The sequence below is a fragment of the Dendropsophus ebraccatus genome, chromosome 3 (assembly GCF_027789765.1).
Source record: "Dendropsophus ebraccatus isolate aDenEbr1 chromosome 3, aDenEbr1.pat, whole genome shotgun sequence".
NCBI classification, from domain to species: Eukaryota; Metazoa; Chordata; class Amphibia; order Anura; family Hylidae; genus Dendropsophus; species Dendropsophus ebraccatus.
Window position 1 is genome coordinate 132,646,291 of NC_091456.1, and position 23,750 is coordinate 132,670,040.

At 41.1% G+C, this 23,750-nt stretch overlaps 1 protein-coding gene across 6 annotated transcripts in view; it reads left to right on the forward strand.

The window, feature by feature from the left end:
• The window catches only part of MCC (MCC regulator of WNT signaling pathway), a 232,105-nt gene that overhangs the window by 120,481 nt on the left and 87,874 nt on the right, over window positions 1–23,750 (forward strand). For all 6 annotated transcript variants that reach the window (XM_069962701.1, XM_069962703.1, XM_069962702.1 and 3 more), the window contains one exon: window positions 23,107–23,220. In XM_069962701.1, coding sequence (XP_069818802.1) covers window positions 23,107–23,220 — 114 coding nt within the window. The remainder of the gene's footprint in view (window positions 1–23,106; window positions 23,221–23,750) is intronic.

Here is a 23,750-nt window from a genome sequence, read left to right on the forward strand (position 1 = left end):
AAATTATACCATTAAAGGTCTATGGTGATAGTTGTAAAGGGAAGGTTGCTCAGTTTGTATCCGTTTTGTTAGGCTCCATTCACCTACATAAGCGGATCAGTTCAAAATGGAGGATGTGGCTTTATTGTGATTCAAGTGTATACCATAGAGGTTGGGGACTGTAGTGTCCACTTTGTCACACAGTTAATCAGTCACCTTCTATTTTAAGATGTGAGGCTATCATAGATTCCTGGCTAAACTGTGCTGATGGAGTGCAATTGTGAAATGCCAGAGAGCTGTATCCATCACCCCAGGGCCCTTTGTAATATTGAATAGTCTAGACACAGTGGGATGTTGTCACGTCCACTGGTCTCGCTGAGATTGAGACCCTTGTACTAGGCTGGTTTAATGATTTCTTTCGGGGAAGGGTCATTATTTGCCGTCTCTTTCTACACTGAGACAAATCATTCCACTTTTATTAGTTGTGGGAGTTTCTGCACTTTCCTCCCTGTTCTGCTGGCCAAATGTAATATCCCCACATAAATGAAGTTTAACCCTCTCTGTGCTTGGTAAATGTACAGCCTCTTGCACATTATTAAGATTGACTGTATCTTTGTTAGAAATCTACACCAGTCCATGATCTGTATTTAAAGATTGGCAAATAAAACCACTGTTACTTAATAAGTGCCAGTTCACACTTAGTAATAAACGCCAATTCCTCACTGAAAATTCAACCCAAAAATATAGCGCAGAGCCAAATTCCAGAGTTGAATAGAATTTGCGCTCTTCAGTTCACACAGCGGAATTTCAACACAGAATTTTCTGCCAGAAGAATTGACATTCCCCTGGCGGAATCCCATTGTAATTAATCTAGCAGTGAGTTTCTGCTCTGAAATTTTTCAGCATGGAATGTTTGCAGAAATTCAGCGCGGAATTTGCAAAAATTAAAGAATTTGGCGGAATTCTACCAGAGGGTATTCCGGGCAGAACACTTTCTGTGCGGGGAATTCCACCAGAATACTTTCCTCCCAAAACACTTTGCTTTGCTGTCAGATGACTCTGGTGGCAGTTTATCTCTGCATTGACAAAGGATCAGTCAGTTAAAATTCAACATGCCGGATCCTTCTCTCCGCTGACATGCGGCCTGGTCATGGTACAATCAGCAGGTTCAGCTAAGGGCCCTATTCCACCAAACGATTATCGTTTGCATATCATTAACGATTAACGATGTCAAACGACCACTATTGCGAAAGACCTGAAAACGTTCACTCATTTCCATTGAACGATAATCGTTACTTATGATCGTAATTGCGATCGTTTTTTCTTCGCTATTTATTCGCTATTGCATTCGTATCTATTGCGAACGACCGAACGATGTCTTATTCAACGCGAACGATTTGCGAACGAGCAACGATAAAAATAGGTCCAGGTCTTTTAAAGCGATCAACGATTTCTCGTTCGGTCGTTAATCGTTAACTGCATTTCAACCGAACGATTATCGTTTAGATTCGAACGATTTAACGATAATCTGAACGATAATCGTCCAGTGGAATAGGGCCCTAACTCTGTGTATGATTGCTTTTTAAGGGATCATTCAGCAGAGTTTCACTGCACATTTCAGACTGACTGTCCATTCATTGAATATGAAGCTATTGAAGATAGGGCCTTATATTCTTTCTTCTGTAGTTACATAGCAAGTAAATAGAGCAGTGGTCGAGCAGGCACATACTTTCCAATAACTTGGGGTACAAAAGACCCTTGTAATCTTGCTATATCCCCTCTTAATATAATAAAAGATTTCTGGGCAAGTTGATGCAACAGTAATTTGCAAAAGAATTTTTTTTTGCAATGGAACAATGAATAGCAGCACAGTGAATTACCAGGAATAAGTGGGAAACACTTATCATTATACAGTTTGGAACAATCATACAGCCGTGGTCATACTGCTAAACGTGATAGATATCGTGCAGTAAAGTAAACCAAGCGTATATAGGGTGTAGACTAGGGGTGCTGGGACCTTCTGCTTGTTTCTCTGTTTCTACCCCAATATTTCCTACTGAAAGGAGGATTCTGTCAACCCCAGCCACAGGCTGAGGGTAAATTTCATCCACAAATACACTTATACATATATTAAAGTAAATTTGTCAGCTGTATACTGTGCTCAAAGCTCTAGTGTTAAAGGGACAATGCCCAGCCTCAGTATGCATGTTTGTGAATATTGACAGATGAAAAATAAAAAGAGCACTAAAAACAACTAATGTAAATATCCCCCTAATTCCCAGACTAAAGCTTTTATTGCGGATACCAGGGGACTGCAGGATGCATTACATTTCTGGATGCTCATTTCCATTTAATTTCTGCACTGATCCTGCACACCTATATCACTCTTGATTTACTTTATGGGGGACCCACTGAGTTGATTGTATGCTGTCACATTACTCCAGAGATGAAATGCTGTGCCTGTATCTTGGCATGTTTTCTGTGTGGGCGGCTTCAGGGATGGTCGTGCATTTAATACTGTCTTGATTACCCCTAATAATGCCCTGCAGGCATGAACTGATTCCAATGAATACAAAGTAGAGACAACCATACGTTAGAAACATATTTATTTACACCCAGATGTTTCCTGAAAATGGAATTGCAGCTTAATCTCTCTATTGAAGGAAATAATTGCCTGATGACACATTGAGCGTGTTAATAGGAACGTGGCCGTACAGTAGAATAGAGATCAATGAGATTGCTTGAAGTTTTTTGTGCCCATGGATTCTGGAAGTCACATGCACAACTGTTTATTGATTTACATTAAGTGGAGAATGAATGGTGACATGAAAGTGGTGGTTCAGTTTTCTATTTATAATGTATATTTTGGTGTTACCAGATGACAGCAGATGACAGCATCTTCTATCTTATGATTTAGAATTCTGTTACTGTTTATGGCTTTATTTCTTTAAAGCGATACTGTATCCACCAACCCACTCCCCCAAACCGCTGGTACCGTCTGTTTGATGACAGTAAGTCCTTCCCGGTCTTGTGCCTGGTGCCTTGGTTAGGGTAAAAGACTATCTTTTAATCTGCAGCAGCTGAGTCAATGTGGCATGGCTTAGAGGGGCCTATTTCACGGGAGCTATAATCGGCCCGATTCGGCCGATTATCACTCGGCGGAATAGAGAGAACGATCAGCCGATGATCGTGTCATTGGCTGATCCTTCATTTAGGTTCAAACCTAAAATTGTCGTTCGCCACCAGCGCATCGCTACGGTGGAATAGCGGTGCGCGGTGGCGACCGACGATCCAAGCAGCATAGATTACCTAGCAGGGCTTCTCCTGCGCTCAGTGTTCCTCCCCGGGTCCCGCGCTCAGCATCAACTCCGGAGCGGCCTGGCTGAGCTGTCAGACCACTCAGCCAATCACAGGCCTGGACCGCCGTGGCCACTGATTGGCTGAGTGATCTGACAGCTCAATCAGGCCGCACCGAAGCTGATGCTGCGCCGTGGGACCCGGGGAGAAAGACTGAGCGCAGGAGAAACCCTGCTAGGTAATCTATGCTGCAAGGGCATCGGTAACTATGTCCCTGCAGCCCTCGCAAAACAATCTTCGGGGCTGTGGAATAGGCCCAGTAAACGAGCGCTGATCTAGCAGATCAGCGCTTGTTTTCATCGTTGCTCGGCCCGTGGAATAGGGCCCTCAGATTGTCTGTAATAGGTTTGCGAAGCCTCTCCTTTCTTCCTCCCCTCCCTCCTCATCATTAGGAACGCCCCTGTCAGGATTTCTCCTATTCATCACTTGTCTAAACAGTGCACATGTACCTTAACAATCCCAAGCGACACATGTGCACTGTTAAGATACGCAATGAATAGGAGAAATCCTGCCAGGGGCATTCCTAATGATGAGGAAGGCGGAGAGGAAGAAAGAAGAGGTGTTGCTGGCCCAGGGCACAGACACTCTAGGCCAGACCTCTGACTTGACTGCTGCAGAATAAAAGATAACATGTCCGGGAATGACTCTCATCAAACGGAAGATACCAGCAGTTTGAGGGGTGGGTTGGTGAATACAGTATCTGCTTTAAAGTAGCAAATCTAATTAATATAAGGCAGCATAATAATCTGTCAAGCCTATCCAGTTAGCGAACACAGCTCACACCCAGCAAAAAGTTGCAAATTAGATTGAGCAAAAATGTGTTTCTTTTTGCTGAGTTTTTAATAAATCAGGTCCAAAGAGTTCAGCAGAGTAAAGTGAGGGACTATTTATGTCAAGTTCTCTTACATTCAGGTTTATATGTTGTCTCTTGGTGGAGATAAACGTATACCTGCAGGAAATGTCTTAAATGTAAATGGGAAGCTTTGTAGGATGAGTGTAACAAGGATATTAAAATAATAATACGGATAAGTATAGCCGGACTAAAAAAAAAAAAGCCATGGTGCTGTTCCCTATTTGTCAGTTACCCCAGGACCCCCACCCTTATTTCTCTTGCGACCTGAAAATAGTATTAAATTAGACACTGAAATGAGGATTTGCTGGTGACTTCAGAGGACCACTGACTAGTGCGCCCACCTTTAGTCTTTGTCAGTCTGTCCTTGACCCGTAGAGTTTTGCTAAGAAGATTAGCTCTAATGTGTTTCTGCTCTTTCATGCAGCTAATTTCTCTATATGATCACTTTGCTCTGTTTACATGCGCTCTGCGGCTGGGGCCAAGATGTTCTCTCACATTTCTATTAATAGGATATATTTTATGGAGAATTAGTTTGGCTAGTTGGCAGTGTTTTGTATAATGATAGGTTGGGGGGTTTTGTGTGTGGTTTATGAAGCATGTTTCATGTTGCTCTTTGAACATGTAGTCAGAAATCCAGTCAGACAACCTCTTAATTTGTATAGGGGTATACGAACCATCCCTGACAGCAGAAATTTCAGAAAAGAAGAATTGGACAAATAGTTTTTTTCATCTCTACATAATAAAAGCCACATGTTAAAGAGAGCTCCATGGACTCTTTGGAATAGGGGGATAAGTGCTTGCTTACAAGGGATCCAATAGCTGATACGCTGCATGATCTTTAGAACGGGCCTCATGAAGTACAACTCTAATGGATCATTCCATACTCTACTGTCTCGTCAGTCCATACTCTATCATCTCTCCAGCCATTGTCTACATGAGTGCACATATAGCCAACCAAGCACTGTACTCTGCTGTCTTCTACTGTCCCCTGCAATAGTGTCCAGTTGCCAGGACAAATGAATGGGAACAAATTATAGTTAATCTCTACCTTTTTATTACCATGTTTGTTTTGTTTAGTCCAAATGTATTTACTCATTCATTTCATAATCTATGTTCGTTAAACTGGGTATTTCTGATCCAGTGCTCACTACCCACTGCACAGACATACAGCCGCAGTCATAAAATAGAATGCATTAAGTTCTGTCTAGTAGGGCTCCAGATGGCAACCAAAAATATAATCTGGCTTCTTAATTTTTTGACTTGTCCACAAAAGCCCCCTAGGGATTTGTTTTTCTCTATTTAGACTTCTGCGACGTGAGGACCTGCCTCTCTTCTGCAACACTGTGGTGATTTATCCGCTCAAAAAAGTTATATGTAATGTTTATAAATTTCTAAACAAAGAAGCACGTTTGAAGCAATTGGTGTGTGTCCTGCTTTATTGGTTTACACATTAAAATCCAGAATGCCCAATCTTTGTTTTCCTTGCTCATAGGGAATAATCATTGTATCCCATACATATTTAGATGAAAGCCTGTATAGGTGAAAAAAGCTAAATTTGCCTTTGATTATCCAAAACACCATAGTACTGCATCACTTGGGATATTCCAGAAAAAAAAAATATATATATATTTTTTTTTTATATATATATTTTTATATCTTAAGTAATACAATGTAGTAAAAAAAAAAAAAAACAGACACAAAAGCTGCACTACATTTCACCTTACTGCAGTGGAGTGGGGCTGTGCTGTACAGCTAATGTACAGGTGACCAGTTGTAGAAGAGATGAATCCAGCAGCAACCAGATTGGCGTGTCTTATCTGGATTTTGGTTTCTGACAGACATATCCTGGAGGTATAAGCATTGAGAAGTCTTGTGCTATTTTGAGTTAGAGACTTGGCATGAAATTGATGGAGCAGCTTAAATAACAAACATTTTTAGTCTTGTAAATTAGATATTTTATGCATCCTGCTTATTTTAAAGAATATGAAACCATCATGTGGCATCAAATTATAACTTAGTTTATAGCGGGTCATGTTTGCATATATTTTCTGTATCATAATAAGCAATTATTTAGATTGTGCTCATCATCACATTCTGTTTATGGCTGAAATTAGACCAGTGATGGGAAGGATACACGTGGTACAGCTAACTTCATGATTATCAAATAGAACCACTGCCAGTCGGAAAGAAAATCGGACCCGGCTCTTCCAGCTGTAACGTCATGCCTGCTTAGCTTGTCAGTGACTGGGGTGGTGTCCTACCCCAGTCACTTATTGACTGACTGAGGGGGCAATCAGTCAGCTGGGTGCATGACGTTGCAGCTAGGTGAGCTGAAGGTCACCTACTACTGTGAAAGGGACCCTGGAGAGAGGCGCTATGGGGCACAAGGATATTTAAGTTAATATTGTTTATTTTTTTTCCCCACCCCCTGCCTATTTGTATGTTTTCTTTTTCGCAGGACTTGCCTTTTAATGGACTGACGTCGTCAACTAGTGACTTAAAGCGTAACTGTCATTTCAGGGTCATTTTTCTGAAAACATTAAATATCAACAGTACAAGCGATTTTAAGAAACTCTGTAATAGGTTTTATGTACTAAAAGAGTTTCCTTCTGTAGTGAAAAAACAATCTCCCAGCCTCCCCCCTCACATCAAATGAAGCAGGATTTCTGTGTCCATTATGTGGCTATGGAGAGGGGAGGGGCTGTTAGGAGTGACTGAGCACGGAGGATTTCTGCACAGCACAACACCCTGCAATCTTCTCTCAGTAAGTTCATAGATAAGCACTGACCTTTCTGACACCTGAATTTAGCGTTTTAGGTGCCCAGAGAGTCTACAAACAGCTGACCTTCATGTCACCTCTTCCTGCTCCCTCATCTCCCTCAGCCCCTCCCCTCTTCATAGGCTTACAATGGAGAGAGCAGAGCCGTCTTCACTGGCTTCTCTGTAATGAAGACGTGTTTGCCTGATAATGCACAGATAAGAAGTCAGGGGGGGAGGCTGGGAGATTGCTTCTTGAGTAAAGAAGGAGGCTTTTTTGGCTGATGAAACCTATTACAGAGTTTCTTAAAATCGCTTATACTACTAATTTCTGCAATAAAAAAAAACATGACAGTTATGCTTTAAGTTCAGTCCATTGTCCATAAAGTGGTCTACCATTGTTATTGATTCCCACAGAATTAGCGTATATATTTAGGAAATTCACCAAACATAGTCACTAGTTGACTACAGCATTCCATTAACAGGGTTATTTAGGATTAGAAAATGTCGGCTTTCTTCCAGAAACATCATTCACACAACCAGAGGACAGGTGTGAGGCTGTTTTTGGAAGATAGCTGTGTCTTTCTAATTCTGGATCATCCCTTTAAAATAACGTGGAATACTGCTGGGGCCACTGTCAGTAAGCCAAATAGTAAGATCCCTATATCTCTGGAACAGCGGTAGAAGTGTCTAAGGGGCCTTTTACACAAGCTGATTATTGTCACCTGATTAAGTGACATCAATCAAAGTCCGGGAAAATGCCTGATTATTGGCATATGAGGGTCTGTTTTGAAACTGCTTTAAAATGTATCATTCTCATCCACAGATCTCCCTGTATAAACAGGAGATGCCCACACGATAAAGATAAAGGGAAAGTTACAGCACAGAAATATTTATATCCATGCTGTCATTTCCTGCTGCTTGTGATTATCTGGCTTCTGCGGTCCTCTAGTCGCTGCTGTAACTTCAGGCCGCCACCTACTTCAGTATGATTGACAGCCTGAGGAGACTGGGCCCGAAGATAAAACCGGCAACTGGAAGACTGGAGAAGCCAGATGTCGGATCACAAGCAGTGTGGTAAGTATAGACTGCTTGTGACCTGGAAACTGACAGCTCAGAAATATACATATCCGTAATGTAAGTTTCCTGGGCAGCCTAAACAATATTAGGATCTTTCGTGCAGCCTGCGTCTCTGATATGTTGTGTCGTGTAAAGGCACAGCAAACAAGCACCAATCTCACTTGTGAACACAGCCAAAGGCTACTAAAATATTTCCTCAGCTATTAAAGTTTTAAGAAGCCTTTTGTTAATTTTCTTCCATTATTAGTGCACACTAACAATATCAAGTGACTTCTAATATCCTCTTTCTGGCCTGTGCATGGCGATAAACAGTTGTGTGATTAATATCATCAATTACTTTACCTGAAGGATTATGTGGATACATCTCATTATTTTAATTAAGCAAATAACTGTGTTAATAATAGTAGGAAAGCCATTGCTTGCATTATTAAATAGCGCTTTCAGTATTCTCTATGTTTACCTATAGAAATATATTAAAACTGCTTCTTCATTGTGCTCAAGGGATTATTGCCAGCTATGGAAATTTGATGTATGCGGCTGCTGAATGCCATGGGGTAACAGTCACATGGCTAATTCATTACTTTAGGCCATAAACACTTGGCTCTGAAATATGGCTTCTGTCTTCCCACTACTGCCCCCATGGATTTTTTTTATTTTTGGTACTTTTCACCATTTACCAGATGGGTCAATACTTGATGTCTCCCCCTGTGTTTTTTTGCCACAGGGCCTCTAAATTGAGCCAAGCATTCTCAGCATGGTCTTCCGTCATCATTTCTTTTCTTAATGAGTCCTCAGCAGCTTTAATGTTACTGTGAGGTTTGTTGCTGCAGGCTATGGAACGCCACAACTGGATTTCTAGCCAGCAAGGTGGTTGGCAGAAGGTTAACAGTGCAAAATATTAGATATTAAGTCATTGTTATTATAATACCTGAGGCTGCGGGCTACAGTAAAAACTCCTCAGATCATACAGAGGTGAATGCAGTTGAAGGATGGAATCAAATAACAGTTGCTTGGAATGTTTCTTTATAGCGCAGAGTGAAATGTTCGGCGTCGCAATTCCCCAACAATGACATAACACTCACAGCTCTTTACTTGCGCTTTAAAGCTATGTTATTCAGACCATAAATTCTATGGAACTATAGGTCTCACTTTGTCACAATTTTCAGTGCATGATCAATGATTGCATAAATCCGTTCCATACATCTGAGTTTCCGTGACTGTTTACTAACCCTTTTTAGAAACTTTTTAGTTTTTTCATGATAAGTGACACTTGTGGCAATTCCAGTGGGGTGGACTGCAATACACCCATCTGTGTCCACAAGTCCGGCAAGATTGGAGGTCTCTTGACCTGAAACCAGTTACTGATTCTGGTCATCAATGTGATGGGGGATCCCCCTTACCTACTGGGCCTTCTGCAGATATGTTATGTCCTTCCCGATGCACAGCTGTAGATATTAGATGCCTTGCTATAAACCCAGAGACAGAATAATGAATGCAGCGTCTCTGTGGCGGGATCACTTGACATAAATTTTATCAATCTACATTTTTGGAACAAACCCATCAGTAGCTGGAACCAGTGAGTGAAGATTTCCCTTGGATGGATGTAATAAATAGTTTATCTGAGCTGCTCCTTCTTCTTGCTAAGCATGCCTGCTGTGGTCTTACCGCAGGAAAATTCTGGCTATATTCTATTTGCTTGTGAAATCTAAGCCCCTGGCATTTATAACGGTACGAGTAAGAAGATCTTTATTATTTAATACTATGGTTATACAGCAAAAAAAAAAGACCAGTCATATTGTTGAAAAAAGCAGATTAAAACCTTAGTAAACATATATTTGTGCATATGCATCTCATGTCAAAGGATAAAAACGCGGCTTTGGTGTGCCTCATATTAGCAGAAAAGGTACCCGAAATTAATACAATATGGTGTGAATGGGGAAATGATTCATAAGGCAGGAGAACAGGCAGGCGTTATTGCAATGACCTGAACATCGATATCTGATGTAACAGATATGTGTAAATAGTCATATCCAATGGATTGTTTTATCGTTCCTTCTTGCAAACCAATCTCCTGGATCCTATCACCAGGATCAGTACATTTATTCTAAACAGGGATGATAGCAGTCACATATGGAAGACTGCAGAATTCTCTAGGCTTGGAAATGTATTTTTTTTTATGGCATCACCTGTTTTTATGTGCTATTTTTAAGCTACTGTAATGGCAAGCTTTCCTGTATTCTAACACTACACATGGGTACTAGGTATATAGTGAAAGTCTGTGTTCGAGGCTTCAGACATATGGATGGAAATTTGATAGTTTAACCATGCCTGCAAGCAGTCCCAAGCAGGCTCAGGTATAGGGAGGTGTGTGTGTGTGTGTGTGTGGGGGGGGGGGTACTGGAGAGCCTCTTTTACTCTTTTTACTATGGAATATAATGATTTTTCTACATTCTGGAAGCACAGATGGATATATGAAAGGTAAAATGTGCCTTCACAATCTAAAAGTTATCTAACCGTGTCAGTGGGTTGGAATGTGATTTGTGGCTGACAAGAGTCCCTTTAAGACATTTAAAACACTGTAGGATGGCAAAAAAAGAAAGGTTAAAAAAGAAAATGTAATTCACACTGTGCTTTTGCTGTCCATTTAATGGTTCCTTTTAAAGTGACTGTACCACCAGGCCCAGGCAGAAGTACTGGAGGCGGGCCGACCCACCCTTAGTGGGAGGAAACCCTAGCCCCAATAGAACCCTAGGGTTCCATTGATTCTAATGGAGTCACGTCATGGAGGGGTTTCTTCCCACTAAGGGTGGGTTGGCCCGCCTCCAGTGCTTCTGCCTGGGCCTGGTGGTACAGTCACTTAAAGTGCATTTGTGTGCATGTGTTTTGATGACTTGCATGTGTGCATGTTTGTCCAATGACTTCTATTATAAAAAAAAAACACATCCTTTTTTTTAGCCTACACAAAATCGTCAACCAAGTTTTTGTGTTTTAGTTTTGATCCGTATTTTATAATGGAAGTCAAAGGAAAAACGGATGCACACAAATTCATTAATTTTTTTCATCCATTTTTGACCATTTAAAGGGACAGCATAAACACAATGTGAACCCAGCCTACATGAAAAGATACAACGCTTTCTAACATAAGTGCTGATTCCTTATTATCTTTAAATATTTCTTTTTATTATCTAGTATGCAGCTATACAGTCAATATGTAAAATTTGGCTATTACCGCAGTTAGTTATTGATTGAAAATCTTTTGTGTTTCATTGTTTTCATGGTATTTTCTTTCAAATCAACTGATGCCACAAAGTGCCAGAAATTTATAATTTACTTCTATTACAAAAATAGAGCAGGAGAGGTTTTCTACTGCTCTGCACAGTTCCTGTCTTGGACAGAGGTGGCAGCAGAGAGCATTGTGTCAGACTGAAAAGAATACACCACTTCTTGCAGGACATACAGCAGCTAATAAGTACTGAAAGACTTGAGATTTATTAATAGAAGTAAGTTACAAATTTTTTTTGCTTAACTACCCTTTTGAAAGGGATTGTGTCAACTAAATTTTCCTTTACTGATTAGTCAGATACAAAAACTTGTTCTTTCATTTTAAAGCAACTCTGTACCCACAATCTGACCCCCCCCCCCCCCCCCAAACCACTTGTACCTTCGGATAGCTGCTTTTAATCCAAGATCTGTTCTGGTGTCCGTTTGGCAGGTGATGCAGTTAGTGTCCTAAAAAACATCTTTTAACCCTTTGAGGACCAGGCCCAAAATGACCCAGTGGACCGCGCAAATTTTGATGTTAGTGTTTTCGTTTTCCCCTCCTCCCCTTCTAAGAGCTCTAGCACTCTCAGTTTTCTATCTACAAGCCATGTAAGTGCTTGTTTTTTACAGGAATAGTTGTACTGTGTAATGGCGTCATTCATTTTACCATAACATGTATGATGGAATTCCAAATATATTATTTATGAAGATATAAATAGGTGAAATCGTAAATACAAATGCAATATGGTAACGTTTGGGGGGTTCCTGTGTCTACGTAATGCACTATATGGTAACAGCGACATGACACTATTATTCTATAGGTCAGTCCGAACACAACCATATGCAGGTTACACAGATTCTATAATGTTATATATGTATTTTTTAATGAAATCCTTTTTTTTGGCAATTAAATATTAATAAAATGGGCCTATTGTGACGCTTATAACGGTTTTATTTTTTCACCTACGGGGCTGTATGGGGTGTCATTTTTTCCGCCATGATCTCTAGTTTTTATTAATACCATATTTGTGAAGATCGGACGTTTCGATCACTTTTTATTGATTTTTTTAATATATAATGTAACATAAAATCGGTAATCTGCGCACTCTTTTCCCTCTTTTCGTGTACGCCGCTAACCGATCACAATGACGCTTGTTATATTTTAATAGATCGGACAATTACGCACGCTACGGTATATTATATGTTTATCTATTTATTTATTTTTATATGTTTTATTTATATAATGGGAAAGGGGGGCGATTTAGACTTTTATTGGGGGAGGGGCTTTGGGGTAGTGTAATAGTGATTTGAACTTTTTTTTTTTTACACTTTTGAAGTCCTTTTGGGGGACTTCTACATTCACTACTTTGATTTATACACTGATGATTGCTATGCCATAGGCATAGCATTGATCAGTGTTATCGGCGATCTGCTCATTGAGCCTGCCTGTGCAGGCTCAGTGTAGCAGATCGCCGATCGGACCGCACGGAGGCAGGTAAGAGACCTCCGGCAGTCCGTTTCAACGATCGGGACCCCCGCAGTCACACTGCGGGGGTCCCGATCGGTAAGTGACAGGGGACTCCCCCTGTCACTTACACTTAAACGCCGCGGTCGCAGCGTGTCATTACCGGTGAGGTCCCGGCTGCTGTTTGCAGCCGGCCCCCACCTGCTATGAAGCACGCTCCGCTCCGGAGCACGCTTCATAGCGGGAGAAACACCCAGGACGTAAGGTTACGTCATGGGTCGTCTGGGGATAGACTTCCATGACGTAACCCTACGTCCAGGGTCGTCTAGGGGTTAAACTGGCAGCCCCGTGCCCAGCGACCGTGGCTTAGATTGTGTATGCATTAGGCTGGCACACCCTCTCCATCCCTCCTCCCCACCCTTCTCATCATTAGGAATGCTCCTAGAACATTTACTCCTGTCTGAACATTGCACAGGTGCCTTAACGATCCAGCCCATGTGCCGGGCTGACACAGGTGATGAGTAGGAGACAATCTGTTTCTATTTTCTGGCTGTATTTTTATTTTTTGCTCTTTGTACATTGTTATGCTATCTTGCCTGAGTTGTTTTTAACAGCATTTAGTGACATGCTTTACAGCAACATGCGTGGACAGAGACGACAATAGTGAGTCTGTCTCCTTGAGGAGCTGCTATTGTGTCCTCCATGTACTGGTATTACATGACGCTGCAATGCTGCACAGACCACTTTACAGCAGCCTTCAGAAGCATCGAACCTGCTGATATGACCCTATAGGGCGCCGAGGATGAAGATAATTTTCTTACCTTGGTTTTCTGTGCTGTTTTTTTTTTTTTTTTTACCACACTCAAACTCATGGTCGATCACATTTTAGTGTACGCTCAAAAATGACTGCTTTTTTATCCTTATTGTATACTGGAAGTCAGTGGAAAAATAGATCCAAACAGATCTGCAGTGTGAAGCCAGCTTTACTTTCTCTTTATTTTTAGATGATGATGTGAATTTGGAAGTGAGGTGTAACAGGTACAGTTATATTACACTTGGTGATCCTGATTTTCCACATGCCTGTATACAAGATTTTCACAAGATGAAAAGAAGTGTTATTTATATGTTGATGAAAATCTGCAGGAAAATGAGTAATAACCCTTGCAGGACATAGCGGCCGATGCTGAGCACTTCCATGTTCTTCTCCTGACAGCTAATCACAGCTTTGATTAATTCCTCTGCTCTCAAGGTTGTTGTTACTTTTACTGAATCCATTGTCATAAAGTATAGAAAGCAGACTGGCAGTTTCCCCTTCGGGTGCATGGGGAACAGTGTAACTCTGGATGGAAACTTTCATTTATTGGACAGTACATAGTCATGTATATAGTGATAAGGAACCTAGCCTAAAAAGTTTTCTAAAGTGGTTATCAATGTGTAAATTGCCTCACGTTGGGTCTTGTGTTGCAGAGAAATGCAGCGGAGGTGCAGACACCATTTATCTGTGAACCAGAACAATATTGAGTCAGTGTTCAGTAGGTTAGTATTTAGTCTTTAATAAGGCTCTGTTCACACGGAGCAAAACAGGCGGAATTCCGCCAACCTCCCTGTCATAATGATGGTCTATGGGAGGCTCGCGCGTGTCCTCTCTCGGCGTCTCTCCGCGCTAAAGAATGGACATGTCCATTCTTCAGCGTGGAGAGAGGAGGCGCGCAAACCTCCAATACGCATTAAAACAGGGAGAACAGGTCATTAGAACATGGAGACTGGCGAGATTCCGCTGTGGAGGATTCAGTCTGTTTTTGCTTCATGTGAACGGAGCCTAAACCTTGAATGTGTTTTGATTTTGCAAATTGTATCACTGTTGTCATTATGATGGTGATCCTAAAGTGAGTCAGTGTAACTTAGGCTAGGTTCACACTGCGTTTTCAGCATCCGTTTAACGGATCCGTTTTTTTTAACGTCCAGAAAAATAGGGTCAGCAACGTTTTTTTGTCCGTTTTGGTCCGTCAAAAAAACGGATCCGTTTTTTTTTACAATGGAAGTCAATGGAAAAACGGATGCACACAAATGAATCCGTTTTTTGCAATCCGTTTTTCATGCGTTTTTTGCAAAAAACGGATGCGTTAAACGGATGCTGAAAACTCAGTGTGAACCTAGCCTTACCATACAGATATGAGTAAAATATTCTGTCTAAATTTTTTCTTTTTCCAGTCTATTGCAATCATCTTTTGATTTTTTTTTTTTCCTTCAGTTGATTCCAGAGTCCTAATAAGGTTCTTTTTCAGACTGCAGCATTCAGCAGAGAAGTATGTTGTGTGGACCCCCCCAAAACATATACCTCAGAAGCATAGGTATGACATAAGGGTTAGGGCCCTCTTATACCAACCAATATCTGACAGATTTTAACAGCCAAAGCCAGGAATGGATTTGAAAAGAAGAGAAATCCAGTCTTTCCTTTATTACCTGTTCTCTTTTTATAGTCCGTTCCTGGCTTTGGCTTAGTGTCATCTGTCATACATAGACTTTCTCTTGTTTGGTTGTTTTTTCTCTGTTTTTTACCCTAGCATACTACCATATAATGGAAGGAAGTATAAAGTGTTTCTTTTTGTTTGGTCTAGTAAGCTAATGGCAGCTAGATGGATATACGTCGAACAGTGGTGAGAGCGACTTGGGGTTGTGTTGAATACCGCTGAGTAATCCAAATTAATGAGAGAAAAAAAATTAAAGGTGTGTGTCTCTTTAAAATTATGATTGGACATTGTCTACACTTTTTGTCTGATTGAATGTTGGATTTTCTGGAACCAAGAATAAAAAAGGAAAACAAAATGTAATTAAAACCATAAGTTTGATTAAATAGATGTAATTACTTTCAGTCTATTTGTTCTTCCGCTCGTGCTATTAATATATTTAACAGATAAACTGCAGACATGAAATCAATACCGTCACCTCTAATGGAATCAAATAGATGAAATTGATTTCAGGGCCAAAACGCCACTTTCTCCATTGGTTGGTTGAAAATACATATTTTGCTAGAAGGAAAAAGTTCCAATACATAAAGCCTTGTGTCTTGTCTGTGACAACATAAGGGACTGGTGAGCATGAGTGTCCCAGGTTTCACATGAACTCTGTCAGACATCACTGAACTGTTTAACCCCATTGACCTGTAGGCCTTCACCAGGGACTTTGCTCTTCTTTTAGCTTATAGGCCAGAGGTCAGCTACATACACACAGCCACTCACAAAGAGAGAGTGAAGCCAGTCTGTCCCAGTATAACATCCTCCTGGATAATGTGCTTTCCCCCTCCATGGGTGGCATACTCTTATTGATATGAGGACTTCTGTTAGAGGGGAATGAAGCAGAAGTGTGAACATATCTGTACTGTCAAACAGAGGGAGAAATTGTAGTTGAAGTTTACCTTTCTCACTTTGCCATCGTCTTTATACTGTGTTAAGCTACCCTCAGACTAGTGATGTCACAGGTCACAATACCAAACCTCAATACCATGTTGATACCTAATGACATATAACCCCCCCCCCCCCATAAAAATACTAATATAATGTCCCCCTTTAGGGTGTCTTTGCACAGAGAGATTTATCTAACAGATTTTGGCAAATAGTAAAAAGGCTGTAGCCTGTGTGCGGCGGGGTCTGGAAGTGACAGCGGGGTGGGGGTGAAGAGGCTGCGGCATGTGAGTGGGGTCCTTGAGTGATGGCACAGTGGGACAAATAGTGAAGAGGCTGTGGCTTGTGTGTGGGGTTTGGGAGTGGAAGCCGGGGGGGGGGGGGGGGGGGAACAATAGTGAGAAGGCTGCAGCCTGGGTGCGGGGAGCTGGGAGAGTACAACACCGGGGTACTAAGCTGTCAGGTAACGCTTCTGCTGCAGAACCAGGAATACAGCGAGAGGTATTGTGCCTCTTAGCCGCCAATGATCTTGAAAAACGGGGTCCCCATTGTTCCATCAGAATTGAGCAATAGACCCTTGTTCTTGAGATTCCAACGGATCCCAGTAGTCAGACCCCAGCGCTCAAACACTTATAAACTATACTGTGGATCACCACTTTAAAGGGATAATGTCACCCCTCTCACCTTTCTACCTGTCCTTATTTAGCCAAAATATGTAGCTTTACAGGACTGCAGTACTACAGTGACAACCATGGATCCTCCATGTAATGGTGTGGAACACTCATTTTACATGCCGTTGGTTGTTGAAGAATATGCACTACCCTCATACCCTGCTATTCTGTGTATTTGTGTTTGTGTTTATGTGACTAGTCTGAACATAGACTTATTGATTGACTTATATGTGGAATATGTGGTTACTTGAATTCTTCACGACAATTCGAGATGCAGTTGGAAAGATGCAATTTTGTGGCTTTCATTGTCAGGTTCCTGGCTTTGTGCTGGTAGTGCTAGCCAGCAGAGTTTCCCCTTCTCTCTTCATGTCTTGTTCTTTCCTAAAGCAGTTCTGAGACTAGATGACTGCAATATCAAGTTATTGTTTCCGCTGCTATCAGAAAAATGGTCAGAGATGCCTCATTTCACCGACTGCATTATAAAATCACCTCCTCGATTATATTTTCACAATACTGTGAACCACAATAAAACATTAGAATGGCGTTGAATCCAAACATGTCATCTAATGGAAGAATCAATACGATTTTAATCATTAACAGCTCTGGTTGTTGTTGCTTCAAATAAAAAAATGCAATAAGACGACACAGAATTTTTTGTATTAATTCAAAGCAATCTTCCGTCAAGTAAATGGCAAAAATGGGGAGATTATAAACTGTGTGGAATTTATCAGAAGCAAGCATACAGGCGACCTGCAGATTACATTGTATTTAGTTACGTAGAGCAGGTCAGCATGATATTATTATTACATTCTTAGAAGCCTGCTGCCAGCAATGATTGAAAGAGGATATAATGGACAATAGAAAAATATATATTTTTACTCGGTCATTTTAAATCACCATCATTTCAGCAAACTTTGCATAGATCTATAGTATGTCTGCGCTCACACATACCGCATTTTCCGCAGCGAATTCCACAGCCATATGCTGTACAGTTATGTTCTATGGCCTCTGGATTCTGGAGCAGACTGAGAATGTAGCCCCTCTTCCTTATTAACTAATTACCTGCTAGACCTTTAAAGAAGCACATACATTACCTGCCGGCGCTCAGCCAATCAGCGTGATGTCCCTCCACAATGCACTGATTGGCTAAGCACTGTCAGCTAATTAGTTAAAAAGGCAGAGGGACTACATTTTCACAGCAGGTTACAAATCCGCTGCAAGAATGCAGAGGCCATAGGGCATGACTGTACTGCATATCGCTTTTGATTTTGCTGCAAAACGTGTAAATGCAGCCTTAATATATGAAACTTTGTAATATATCTTGCCAGACAAAAATGCTTCCTACTTCTGTTATAAGGGATCTTCCCTCCCCCCCCCCCCCCCCCTTCCTGTTAAACTGTCATCCACTCTCAAATTCAGCTTATGGCCCTATTCCACGGAACGATTATCGTTCATTTTCGGACGATATCGACCGCTACGGACGATAATCGTTCCGTGGAATAGAGTGCAACGATCAGCCGACATCGTTCATGTCGGCTGATCGTTGCAGTCGCTTGTTTTTCAACATGTTGAAAAACAAGCGACTGATATAGCAGCGATCTGCTGCCGTCGCTCCGCTGAATAGGAGCATCGGCAGCAGACGCTGCTATATCCTATGGGCTGCCCGGACGATCAGCGATCCTCCGAGCAGCCCCCCCGCAGCTCCCCGCCGCCCCTCCCGCACTCACCCGCTCGCTGCAGCCGCGTTGAATAGCGGCGGCAGCGAGCGGCGAACGAGGAGCAAACGAGCGCTAATAGCGCTCGTTTGCTCCTCTAAAACGGCCCGTGGAATAGGGCCATTAGCAACATATTTAGTATACTAGTTACAACATAGCTAGTTGAGGGATCAGATTACAAGTCTATGGAGGAGGGAGGAGGAAAATTGGTGGGCAAGTGCTGAGGGAGAGACAGCTAAAAGAAAACTTGCAGAGCAGAAATCTGTTAAAACTTGCCATATACAAGATTAATAAAGGCCAGATATAATGCTGCTACTTAAGTACGCACATAGGATGGCTTTTCCTAAAAGTCATTCGACGCAACGAGTACGATTTATTTATTTTTTTATATTGTAGGTTATTTTACATCAATGTTTGCCTTATTTATTATATTTTTCCCCAGCGTATTCTGATCACACAGCATGCCTAGAAAGCTTTCCTGTAAAATTCATGGATCAGCACCGCAATGGTTTATGTGCATTTAGTTGCTTTAAAGCATATCTCTAAATGCTGAACAGAAATCTGAGGCAATGTACAAAAACATGAAAATAAGCAAATTACAACTGGAAAACAAAAACCAATCTAGCTCTAATCAGTTACAAAACATGCAAGGTAGAAGATTATTTATGTGGAATCTGCTTGGAAAATCTGCTCCAAAAAAGCCACATGTGAATGTGGCCAAACAGAAAAACATAATGCCCCATTCACATGACATATTTGGGGTACATCACTGCCATAGGGAAAGCACATTAATGTATGCCATTGATTTTAGTCAACTAAACATATTCTACTACAGCTATTTTTGGGCATGGTCCACCACACCTTGGACTCCTATCATCTCTATATCTTAGCAGTTTAGCGTTTCTATATTGTTGTAAAACAGAAAAATATATTTTTAATGGGACTTTTTCGATATAAACATATACATTTTTTTTTTTTAAATATAGATGTGTTGTGCCCAGCTAATAAACCAGCTATAATAATACTATGGGTGACCGATTTTTGGAAACTTACCAAGATCAAAAAGCCACTTAAGATGCTTGGCACAGCTTAGACTGTGTGAATGGCAAAGATGCCACCAGTTATGTTACAGGGCTGTGAACCAGGAAATTTGATGTGTGCCGGCCGGCAAAGAGTCACCTTGAGCTTTTGCCAGTATGTTACAGTATAACTAATAGTACAAAGTGAACATTTCCTAGATATTGTAATATCTGCCAGAATTCTGAAATCCCTGTAATTTTTCAGGAATGATTTGTAGTAAAATGTTTTCTGGCTGGTTTGTACTTAACATTCTGTACGAGTAGAGGGGCTAACTCCATGTGTCCCTCACTTAAATCATGCTAAAGCTCTAAGTGATCAGAATCAATCAATGTAACAGCGTCCCATGAAATGCAATTCCATTCTGCTTTTTCATCCAATATTGTTACAGTATTATCCAGGGATCTGAATAAGGTATGCAGGTTATACATACGCCTGTGATTTGTCCTCACATAAATCACAGGACAGAATGAAGCCTTGATCTCCACTCCATTTAATACCCCAGATATATATCATAAAGATTTTGAGCTTTTTTTTCCCCCCTAAAAAAAAAAAAAAAAAAAAAAAAGAAAAGAATAAAAGAGAAATGTAAATTATTAAACCTTTTGCTTGATGTACCTCAGATACCAATGCCCTTCTTACAGGAAAGCAGTAAAGGTATTTTTATTGTAATGAAATACTCACTGCTAAGGGCCCTATTACACAGAGCGATAATTGGCTGAATTGACCCGATTCTGCAGATTATCGCTTTGTGTAGTAGAGACAACGATCAGCTGATGAAACGATCATCAGCTGATCTTTTCTTTAGGCCCAGACCTAAAATCAACAGGCGCCAACCGTGCATCGCCATGTGTAATAGTGATGCAAGGCTGACGATTGCCCAAACAGTTAAAAACTTTCCCTGTCCACGCTCTGGGTGTTCTCCTGAGCTCTGTATGTGTCCCAGCACCACGCACTGCAGCTTTTCAGCGGCCAGTCAGAGCTGACGGGCCGCTCAGCCAATCACTGGTCAGGACCCCCCGCCTGTGATTGGCTGAGTGGACGGTCAGCTCAGACAGGCCGCTCTGAAGCTGAAGCATGCTATGCTGGGACACATACAGAGCTCAGGAGAACATCTGGAACCTGGACAGGCAAAGTATTGACTGTTTTGGTGAGGGCTGCACAGACATGGCTAACTATGTCCATACAGCCCCTGTTAATCGATTAGTGGACCATATAATATGCAGATTGGCGCTCATTTACAACAGTGGAGGGCTGTGAGTTTCTCAGGTTTATGAGAAAGCAAACTTTCCAGCTGATTTCAGTAAAAGTTTAGTGATTATATATGGAAACATACCATATCTGTATTTCGTAGGTTTAAAGAGAACCTGTTACAATCTATACGTCTATAACATGCTGCTGCAGGAGGAACAGACTGAGATACACTAAGATAACATTCAGATTCCTTGCCTATTCTGGACCTAGTGGGTGGTCCTTATTGGTGACTGCCAGCTATCTATGAATACTTATGCAGGGAAGACTTGCTGTCGTTAAATTGCCCCACCCTATGGGTTATAATGGGTCTCCCCCCAAAAACTTTATATCAATCTCCTCAGTAGCTCATGCTCTATAACATGATGCCAGTAGATTGGACTGTATTTTCATGCTTTTAGGTTCCCATTAATAATGTATGGTAACTAGCTGACTCCCTTAAAAAGGATATCCATTCAGTTTCTAGCTCATTTTAGTGATCAGTGAATGTTTGAATACCCAGACCCTCATCAAAACCTTTGACATGGCTCTACTGCTGTTAAACTGCTGAGAACCAGAGTGTGAGGTGCTGGTCTGAATAAACTCCCCCATAGTGTATCATTAGCCAGATGTATCCCAAATGTGTCTGTATGGCATACGATTAGCTGTTAGTTAATCCATTGATTTATCACATAACCTAAAGTGGGATTTCTAGAGCGCTTTGTATCAATTCTCATTGTGAGCTAGTGGTAATGGGACCAGTTGCAAAGTGCTCATTCTTTCCTTAGTTTCAGCTTCCTAGACCTGTGCCTTAGCCCCTTTTCTAACCAGTACCTGGCAGACAGAGTGTGCATTTGCTGGTGCCCGGCTGGAGGTGAAGGGGTTGATTGCACAGAGGATCCTCTCCGTGCTGTAGCCATAAATCACACTTACTCTGATTGCATGTGCTGCCGCTTCTGGAGCAACAAGATTATCAAAATAAATGTCTTTTCTGATTGCTTCACATGGCCATTGTGAGATAAGTGCCTTGTAAGTGGGCCTGATGCCGGTCATCTTAGTAATTCGTCTTGAACCTGATATATTATAAGAAGTTATGTAAAAAAAAAAATCCTTAGCTCTCAGGCCACAGTGGGGTCCCACAGATGAACCTTATCATGAGAGAATCTTCCTGAAGGCCGCTACATAGTTGCAGTGTTAACAACACTATAATTATTGAGAATGGAGGACATCACTGTGAAGACGAAGAGTAAAATCAATAAAATATACCGTACTTAATAATTTTTGGTTTTGCGCTCCAACTAGCAGATCTTGAACTGATAAAGGTTATCGCTATCGTCACATATATTTACATAGTCTTCAAGTATAGTGCTTATATGTGTAGATAATCACAGATTTTCCTACATGCTTAATCCTTAATCTGCTGTGGATTTAATGCTCCAGATTTCAGCTATTTATTTATATTGATTTAAATCTGCAGCTCTGATTAAGTATGTGTGGACATAACCTTAGGGTATAAACCCACACGCCGTATATGCAGCGTATTTACTGCTGCGACACGCAGCAAACTCGCAGCAGATTAGATCTAAATAACTGAACACAGCATCAATTCTGTACCAACAAATCTGCTGCGTATTTGTTGCATATCTGCTGCGTATACGGTGTGTGGGTTTATACTCTTAATGTTAGGAAAGATAGTTTCCAACAACCCAGAACAGCTGAAATAGTTCATTCAGAAAGATGCAACATAAGGCCACATTCACATCACTTTTCAGGTAATAGGGGTTTTCTTGGCGGAATGTACCAATGGGCTATCCACAAGATAGCTCAACAGTAAGGGGGCAGGCACCTGTTCTGTGTAACATGGAACCTACGGACAGGTAAGTAGTGTAATAGAATGTACCTCATATACCTCATATAGTCTCATTGATGTGGATTGGCCCTCATCTATAGGATGTAAATCACTATTTGTACGCTTAACCGTAAACTTCATTCTGACACAAATGGACTATGTTCTAATTGAAAACCTAGTAAAATGATATAGACATAATTTGGTTTCTACATGAAATGTGGAAAATTAGAATGGAAATCATGAAAGCATCCTACTTTTGTGTATGTGTCAGATAGGAGATATGATAAAGTTTTATTGTCTATCCTTTTAGTGCATTGATCTTTAGGCAACATAATGATCATTGTTTATTGGGAACTATATATTCAGTGTTTTTGCTGTTTTGTAGTAACCCTTGTGTCTCCTCTTTTTCAGCTCCATCTAGCAGCCCTGGCTTCCTTAAAAGGAGACATAGTGGAGCTGAATAAGCGTCTTCAGCAGACGGAGCGGGAGAGAGACATTTTAGAGAAAAAGCTTGCCAAATCTCAGGTAAGTCGTCACATATAGCATCTATAATGTTATAATGGGTTCTGTAGTTTTAAAGAAAGAGAAAATATTCCTTTGTCCTCTGCTACATTGTCATTTGCTTATTACACTGTGTGTTATGAATTATGTAGTAATCCACACATGTGATTCCTCAGGGATGAAGGAGAAAGCATTATATTACAACTTCCTCTGCGTGCTATGCTCTCTTGGCAAGCTTCCTATATAGGACACAGTAGGAAAGCTGGGAGTTGTTGCAGCAAATGACTACAGCGTGATTGTAAAACGGTCTCCGTAGTGCTCTGTTCCTACACAGTTTCTCCCCAAAAGTCTCACTTTCAGTAGACAGCTTACAGCTTGCCATATTTCTTGTTTCTGCTCTTTTTCTAGTTATTTACACAGTTTCCTGAGAAGTAGGCTGCCTTGGAAAAGCTTATATTATTTATATATTACAGACCTTAACTATCAGCATTTGTGCTCCATCCAGCAGTGTGGACAAAAACGTTTCCAGTTCACCTCTTCCTTACTGGGACCTT